Source organism: Trachymyrmex septentrionalis, unplaced genomic scaffold (assembly GCF_001594115.1).
Source record: "Trachymyrmex septentrionalis isolate Tsep2-gDNA-1 unplaced genomic scaffold, Tsep1.0 scaffold20, whole genome shotgun sequence".
In the NCBI taxonomy this organism is placed as follows: domain Eukaryota; kingdom Metazoa; phylum Arthropoda; class Insecta; order Hymenoptera; family Formicidae; genus Trachymyrmex; species Trachymyrmex septentrionalis.
Genome location: NW_017305180.1, coordinates 5,601,393 through 5,610,543, shown reverse-complemented (window position 1 = coordinate 5,610,543; position 9,151 = coordinate 5,601,393). Strand labels below are relative to the sequence as shown.

Below are 9,151 nucleotides of genomic sequence, written 5' to 3'. Positions count from 1 at the left end.
AGTTCTCGCTGCTTTTCGCTGACATCTTCTCCCGATTGATTAAATAGTGCTCATTGTTATTCACAACCTCATCTCTTCCTTTATCTTGTACGTTCTCATTGTCTTCAATGATCTGAGTCTTCTCTTGATCCTCAAAGCTTTTATTAATGCTCCTAACAACTTCTTCCTTCTCTTGATCTTCTAAGTCTCTCTCGGTTTTCACAATCTGATTCTCTTCCTGACCGATTAAATTCTTTTCATCGTCTTTGATATCATCAAATGACTTCTCTTCGTCGTTTCTCTCCACTTCATTATTTTCTTGAACGAATAAATCGTCCTCGTCATTCCTGACAATGATCTGATTATTTTCTTTAACAATTAAACTACTCTCATCATTTTCGGTAATCCGATTTCGCTCTTGACTATATGAATTACTTTTGCCGATTTCTTGCCCGATCAGATTATTGCCATCGTCTCTCGCAACCTGATTTTTCTTCTGATTAAATAAATCTTCTTTGTTTATCCTCGCAATCTCGACTTCTGTCAATTTTTCTAAATCTTTCTCTCTAACATTCGTATTCTGATCCTTCGCCTGACCAAAAAACTTGGTACTGTGTTCGATGAGATTCGGTTGAGGTTCGAGCTTGAAAGATGCGAATATGTTGGTCAGACTCTGTAACTGCGATACGTTTACTCTCATTGATCTGTTTCTCAACAAAGATCCAGGTTCTGAAGACCATGAACTTTCGGTGCTAATCTTAGTTCGGCCTTCCTTCAGGTACTGCTGCAGCTTATCGCCCAATGCCATCACGCCACTTACATTCTCCTGCAATGAACTTCTCGTGTCCGCGGTAGCGCTTGAAGAGTCTGAGAAGAATTGGCCAGGATGCTGGAACAAGGACAGAAGTTTTTCTAGACTGGACTTGTGCCTCTGTACTGACGTATTCGCCTGTTCTTGTAAATGTGACTCTGCCATGCGAGTCGAGGATGTTTCCGAGGTAGTACTTACGGAAGACTCCAAAGCGCAAGAGGACAATCCTTCTGAAGTCATCCGATTTACGCGCAATTCCGATGTGTCATCCGATTTTATCAAAGCTTTATCCTCGACTACACTAATCCTCATCGAGGCCGTATCCTCGTTCGGATATGCAGGTACCTGTAGTTCTTTAGTACTCGTATATACGATGCGCTGATCCTCGATCGCCTTAGTATCCCTATCGGACGTCATAATACTATCGAGATCTCTTTTAACGTTGTTCTGATTTGCCGTCACATCATAATGTATTTTGTGAATCGTCATGATATCCTCGTTTCTTTCAGATTGCAACATCGCAGTTGTGTCCTTTTGAACTAATCGCTCTTCTTCAGTCTTCATTACTGCATCGCGTTCACTCCTACACGTTCCAGTAATGCTCTCATCCGTCCAAAATCGCTGTTCAGCTTGGTATACATCCGATCGTTCCTCCTTTCCCTTCGTTCCTTTGTCATAACTATCTTCACTTTTGGCAATATCTTCGTTTGGGGATATTTTTATCGATGTCGTAACTACATTAAGCGTGTCTACGGACGCGGTTGTACTATCGCTAGCGGCCTGCATCACATGCGTGTCCATCTTGGTTGCGCTGCCATGATCGTCGGAGTCGGCCGTGTTGAGTGTGACGTTAAAACCGATTGTGACCGAGCTGCCGCTGGAGGATGCGACGACCGATTTGGGCGACGAGTGGTCGGCGCCGGCCGACTCGACGACCGACACGCGGAACCGTGACGGACCGCCGCTTGTATTGGGGAAGAAAGACGGGGAAGAACCGAGGGACGGGGAGGAGCCGAGGGACGGCGGTGTGACCGGTGAAGAGGACACCGAGGAGTCGGCAGAACGCAACGATGCTTCCGATACTCGACACACGACGAAGCGATTCCGGGATGGGCTGGGGATTGGACTGGCCACGGGAGAGGGAATAGGACTGGGAGCCGGGGAGCGCAAACGGCCTCCGCTAGTGCGCTTTGGCTCCAGCATGCGCGTTGCCGGCTCATCGGCGGCTAACATCACCGATCGCGACGGACTTGGCAGTGTCTGACAGGTAAGCGAGATCTTACGGGAACTCGCATTCAGCAATCGGTTTGAATGCCGTGGACTCCCAACATCCTCGGTGGATTCCTCTAGTAGACGGCGTTCCTCATTCTGGCTACAGCAATTGCGAATCTCCGCAGCCATTGCCCTATATTCGTGCAAGGGACCGTCCTTTGCGTTTGAAAAATGAAGATAATTATTAAACATAAGAATTGTATGTATACACAATTATTAAACGTTTTTAAACAAATTGCACAACGAATAACATTTTGTTATTCATAAGTTCTTAATACAAACATTATATTATAAATGCAAAACTTTCTATATAAAATAAATATTAATACTCACTATTCTTATCCGAGGTTTGTCATCCAAATCGATTTGCGTAATGGTCTTGTTCTTTTTCATAACATTCACGAGAGCATGCATTCCGCGCATCTGTATAATGTTATCCCGTAAATCTATCCTCTGCAGAAGAAAGATTTGATATAGTACACAGCGAAGCATTGAAAGCATAAGCGAAAACTTTACCTGCAAAACTTGATTCGTCTCCATTATTTCAGCGAGTGTAATTATTCCATCGCATGTGAGTTCCGTAGATTGCATGCCCAATTGTAGAAGAACACGATTTTGCTTCAATGATTCATTAACGATGCTCAATGTCTCATCCGTTAACATATTTTGGCCAATATTCAGAGTCTCCAAAGTTTTCGATAATGCCTAAACATAATTATTGTGTAATAGAGCAGCGAGTTACAAACAATATACACTTTATTGTTTTATTATTATTGTTTTATATTTAACTTTTACTAATTTAAAAGTTTCAAATTTTCTTTCGTTCACGATTTGTATGAACTGAATATAAACTACTACTCTAATAATTGAGAATAATTTTCTTATTCTCAATTATGTTAAGTATTTACATAATAATAGTAACATATAAATAGTAAATATATAAATATATAAGAATAAACACGCTAAAAATAATTGATGTAATAAAATAACAGTAATATTTCTAATAATTAATGTAATTAGTAATCTTGTTAAATAAAATTCATTTGCGAAAAAATTATAAATTACAATACAAATTACAATTATTAATCATTTATATAAATCACATAAATGATTATTATCGTAAAATATGTACCAGTAATTAAGAACAATATATTAAAAGCTACATTCGTAATACATACTATAATCCTTGAGAAGTAAGGTGATGATTTCTTGGTCAGACGATTATTCCATAATATCAGGATGCTAAGTCCCTTGCCAGTTTTGTCCTCATTCACTTGATTGATCAGACCCTCCAGTATATCTCGTACTCCGTCGTCCTGGACGTTATTATTACTAAGAAAAAACAATTCCAAAAACAAAAAAATCTGTACTAACATCGTTACTCGTTTAAGCATAATACATGTCTCTTAAAAATAAAACAAATTTACACATATAAATATTGCTCTTATGTTCTTCTTCAATTATACATACAATTTCTATCAATATTCGTAAATCTAAAAATATTTAGAGAAATCTGAAGATCAAATTAAAAAAAAATACTAATATACTTTACATACATATTATATTTTCGAAAAAGGTTTTCAGAAAAAAAAATCATTTTTAATTATCAAGATACATACCTAATATCAAGCAATTGCAACTGATTGTTCATTCTTAAAAGAGATCCAAGCTGTATAGCGTCGTATAAGTCAAGCCCATTATCGGCTAAATATAATTCTCGTATACCGCTATTTATTTTTAGAGCTGTAACTGTTAAAAAAACAAAGTCGTCATAATCCGTGTGAAATAATTATAAAGAAAACTTCTAAATTTCATTTTAATAATTACAATAACATATTTTAATATTACAATATAACACTTATTTTTTCTCATAAAAATTATGATGATGTTACTCTATTAGCAAATTGTAAACATAATCATATTGTAAATGCAATATAATACACAATATTCTAATGCATAAGAAAAAATTGTTGCTCGATAAATACCAAGCATGATAATTGCTCTCCCCGACAATCCACAGTTTTCCAATTTAAGGACTTGCAAGTGGCAAACTACTCGTAGTGCACGTGTCAGAGTGTTCATGTTTTGTTCATCAAACTTTATATCTCCCGCTTCAAACTCCTCTAAACTCTCAGTCTAGACAAGTAAGAACTATATTAATTGCACTTCTAACACTTTCATTTTAAATACATATAATATCATAATAATACTATCATATATAACTATACAAAATTAACTGAAATGAAAATAAAAGTCATTTTAAAAAACAGTTTTGACATTTACGACTAACATAAGAATGTCTTATAAAAATTATTTGATTGATTGTATAAGTACCTTCTTAATCATATGCGAGCACGCTTGCCAGCCGCGCACTCCGATTTCTGGATTAGACGAAATATTTAAGTGTCTTGTGGATTCATAATATTCCATCATATCAAATAATATCACGGAACTCTGTAATAGCAATTGCTCATTAATAATTATAAAGTATGTATACATATTAAAAATATAATAATATATATCTTTTTTAGAGAAATACCTCATCAGTAAGAGATGTTTTTTCTAAAATAACTTTATTAAACTGTACTCTCTTCAGTATTTCCTCCAACGGTTCGATATGATTCTGATTCAAGACTTCTCCTCTCAAATTCAGCTCCTCGCAACGATCTTGAGATATATCTAAATTCTATATAACAAGAATAAAAATATGTGAAAGTGAACGCCAAAACTTTTTTCCCTGCTAAGTTTACTGATTTATAAAATTTTTCAAAGGAGTATATTTGTGCATTATTACGATTCTATTTATTCGGTAAGAGTCTTATTATATTAGTAAAATACTAGCACAAATAATAAACATGTACAAAATGTACAATGATAACGAAATGCCACGATAAAGAATAAAAAAAACTTTCAGCCAATTCAGCGTTTTTGTCAAATAAACAACTTTCAAATGCACAGAACTTGAGATTATTACTTTATTGCAACATATTGTTGCCCACACTTGAATTTAATAATGTTTTTAATATACACCACAAAAGACGGCTATATAGAATTAAATGTAACTTGAAATATTATGAAGTAAATGGTCGATTTACCTCGAGTTGAACTAAAACATTTTGCAAGGGTTTGGTAGCATGACGAGCGCAAGACTCCTTGTATGCAAAGATTAAGTCCTCGCGATTCACATTTTCAGCTGGGAACAATTATTAATAGTTTTATTTCTCATAACGTATAACAATATGAATAACACAAATTTTAAAAATCTCGTCTCAAAAATTACATCTTTAAAAAGCATCTCTAAAATGAATTTCTTTGTCTATATTAACAATTTCTTTGTGTATTACATTTTAAAAATAATAGAAGATAGGGAAGAAATTTCTTAAAAATGTTCTTAAAATAAAATTTTGAAAGATTTTTTGAGACAAAGTGGAATTTCTGTAAATATTGATTGTTATACATTCTTCTGACATGATAAATGTCAGAAATCTATGTGTATTCAATTAATGTATATGTATGTCACGATATATATATAGATATATATATATATATATATACACATATATATATAATGTATAAAATAAATAGAATATGAGTGCGAAGTTAAAAAAAAAACAGTCTGTAATATCATGGTGTATAATTATCTATTTATTTATTTTACAAGAATTATTATCGTACACAATAATTACAATGAGAAAAAAATATATACATATATTATTACAGTCGTATATTGTATCAGATAAATTTTAACATCGCTATATATATATCTCTCTCATCAAACTTATAATTAGTACGTAGTTCACATTGTGAAATCCTTCGCTTGGGACAGTCTATAAAAAAACTTGATAGCATAGTAACAAAATGCAACCGTGTTAAAGACAAAGAAATCATGTGAACGATTTAGAATATTATAAAAATATTTCGACGAATAAACAATCCCTTTTCTGTCTAGGTAGACAAATTTTCTACATGTACAACTTCTATTAAATTAAAGAAAAAAATTTTATTACAAATTGATTAAAAAATAAATCGCATATTTCTTTAACATATTTATATGTTATATCATACATTAACATTTTTTAAAGCAGCCGATGAAGTTTCTTGTTGGATCTTCAAAACGACAATTTACAGCGTTGGTCCGTTAACTAATTTATACAAAGTTACAGCAAGTAATTACGACTCACTAAGTTTTAAACAATATTCAATGTTAGGATTTTTAATTTAAATCTCGAGAACAAGCAGAAACAATCCTGCAACATCACAACATTGAATTAATTAATCACATGGTACATCTCAACAAATCGTAAACACCATAGCAAGTCTCTGCTGGCTCTAAGAGCAATTGACATCACCGACAAAATTTACATCATGCTTGAACACATAAAAACTAAGCATATCTTAAGTCCTAAGACAAAAGACATTCACAAACTGAACAACTTTTGCTAGTATTAGTACTGATTAATTACGTCATATTCCTCCGCTTGTGTCATAAATGTCAGTAACAAATTGCTAATCAGTATGGCTTTTCAGCAAGAAACACAATATAACACATGATTTCGTCTTTGTTTAACATTGATAAATAACAAACATATGATGATTCACTGTGTTACACTGTGTCATCCTGTGTCTCTTGTTGGAAAGCATCTCAAATCTACTCGATATAAATTGTCAGTGCATCGAAAAATCCATCAATGTCATTAAATGATGAATATTCGATCACTCATATTACACTGGATTAGAACACATTAAAGGTCACTTTATATAAAAAGTTTATATATAAAGTATCTAAATACAGTGGCATAATATCATCAACTTTGACAATGAAATAAAGTACATTCTGTTAAATAATGACACAATATCATTATTGAATACTTAATTGTTGGATATATGCATATGCAACTTTTAATAAGTATTAATCTAGTGCATACTAAATGCAAGTGATCGAATTCGTTATTTAGTTAGCACACAGAATACGTCCTCCAAAGTGATGTGATGCTCGACCCAAAAAGCCTCGTCTCTCTCCACGACATTAGAAGTTGCGCCAAGATTTCTGAATTTTCTGAACGGAGCAACAATAGACCAATCACATTGTTTAATTAGCCAAACTATCCCAATTTGTTAATTCCTTGTCCGTCTAGAATCTTGGAGCAATTTCCAGTATTGTAAGCACAAAGTTCAAAAAAATCAAATGTAAAAAAACAAAAGCACATTGTGCTCGTCGCGGAAAGAAGACATTAGAATACTCACTGTGTCTCCAGGGATTGTCAGGCTCGAGATATCCTGTCACTAGATGATTATCGCTCAAAGGAAAACTGACTCGTCGGGGCGACCTTTTTTTAGTCCACGCCAGGGCACTACGCAGCTGACGGCCGTCGATCCAGACGTAAGGTGACGGCAGGGGACCGCCAGTACCGAAGCGTGGCCTCCTGCCGGTGCACGTCGTTGCCGTCGGCGACGGCGGCAACGGCAACGGCGGCGGCGTCGGCATCAGCGAGAAGGGCGACAACGATGACGACTCCGTCGGCGACGGCGACGGCGACGGCGTCGTCGCATCGCGTTCGCGCTCGTTGCCCAAGGTCGTGAGCGTATCCCCGTGGGTGTGCGTAACCGAGTCTGCTCCCTCGCTCATGCTTCCAGAGCCTCTGACATATTTCGTCGGAACACGTCGGAAACGCGGCCCCGCGATCACCCAACGCGGCCAAGCACGCGCGCACACGACAGAATCGCGTAATCGCACGCGTACGCACGCATGCACGCACGTACGCACACACGTGTCACACACACATATACATATACTCGCACCCCGCGCGTTCGTCCGCGACAGCTACTGGCCTGGCCCGACAATCGGGCTATACGAACATTTATCAGGCACGTCAACGCGCCTAAAGACACATAATCGCTGCGCGAACTACACCCGCCATCTTTGTTGCTATCGAAGCTAAGTTGCGTTTGCGCACGCCGCGAACGCCGCGACAACGATGCGAAAAGCAAGGTTGCATTCAGGCACTTTTAGCAATTAATTATAGGGTGCGTTTCCATTGAGCGCGTCGGGCGTCATGCGTCGCGATATCGCATCATCACAACACGACGCGAGGGAAGTTCAAGAATAGCGTCATATTTGTTCACACTACTGATAACTGAATGCGTCCGAAAATTAACGCAATGCATGAGTACATAACCTAATACCTAATATCAAAGTAAAACCGTGTATACAAACATAACCTCTCTCTCTCTCTCTCTCTCTCTCTCTCTCTCTCGCTCTTGCTCTCACAACAAAACCTTTGACGCATTCAGTGAAAACGTACTCTTAGCACTTGGTGATTCTTTAATATGATTGATTCCTACACTTACATCCAGCAAAGAATTAAAGGCAAGGTCCAATCATATTAAAGTCACTAAGCATTAAGCGCACAACTGATAGATGCATCCAGAAGCATAACCGTTCACTGAGCGCTCAATGAACACTTGTATCTGTTTTTTATAATTTTAGATCTAACGGAATATGCCAATCATAAAGTCACTAGATTAACAAAGTACCGCAAACTACCGGCATTTTGGCTTTATGATACGCGCGGTTATTCAAAACTTTAACCTCTTTCGCTGCGATTTTTACAATTTTCAACACAGCAACAGGGCATTTTCAATAATAACAGAATCAGATTTTTTTCTCCTTCCAGACTCCTATATGGATTTCCGACCTTTAACAGAATTAGGTTAGGATAACATTTCGACGCCATTTTGGTTCCAAATGCTAATTCAGTAAATTTTCTCATCGCGGTACTTTGTTAATTTAGTGACTTTACAGCTTATATGTAAATTGATACAATTAAATTTCAGGCAAATGATTTTTAAAAATTCTCTAATTTTTCGTTTTCGTGTTTCCTTTGAATGATTACACAGCAAATCTGACAATCTGATGAGTAATGTGATTCTATTTAGTGACGCAATGTATATAATTTCGGTTGTACTTTATATAAGTTTTTATATTATGTTTGTATAAGTTAATATTTTGATAATCATTGGACTATTCTATAGCTAATTTAGCATTTGGATAAAGAAGAACGAACTAAATTGTCGTGAATCATCAATTGG

The 9,151-nt window shown here is 36.1% G+C and overlaps 1 protein-coding gene across 1 annotated transcript in view; it reads right to left on the bottom strand.

Moving 5' to 3' along the window:
- The window catches only part of LOC108747843, an 11,280-nt gene extending 3,361 nt beyond the window's left edge, over positions 1-7,919 (bottom strand). Inside the window, exons 1-10 of the mRNA XM_018485697.1 lie at positions 7,307-7,919; positions 5,158-5,255; positions 4,602-4,748; positions 4,397-4,516; positions 4,048-4,198; positions 3,682-3,811; positions 3,241-3,394; positions 2,579-2,767; positions 2,396-2,515; positions 20-2,218 (exon numbers count right to left, since the gene is read on the bottom strand). Coding sequence (XP_018341199.1) covers positions 20-2,218; positions 2,396-2,515; positions 2,579-2,767; positions 3,241-3,394; positions 3,682-3,811; positions 4,048-4,198; positions 4,397-4,516; positions 4,602-4,748; positions 5,158-5,255; positions 7,307-7,688 — 3,690 coding nt within the window. The 5' untranslated portion in view covers positions 7,689-7,919. The remainder of the gene's footprint in view (positions 1-19; positions 2,219-2,395; positions 2,516-2,578; positions 2,768-3,240; positions 3,395-3,681; positions 3,812-4,047; positions 4,199-4,396; positions 4,517-4,601; positions 4,749-5,157; positions 5,256-7,306) is intronic.
- Between the last annotated feature and the right edge of the window lie 1,232 nt (positions 7,920-9,151).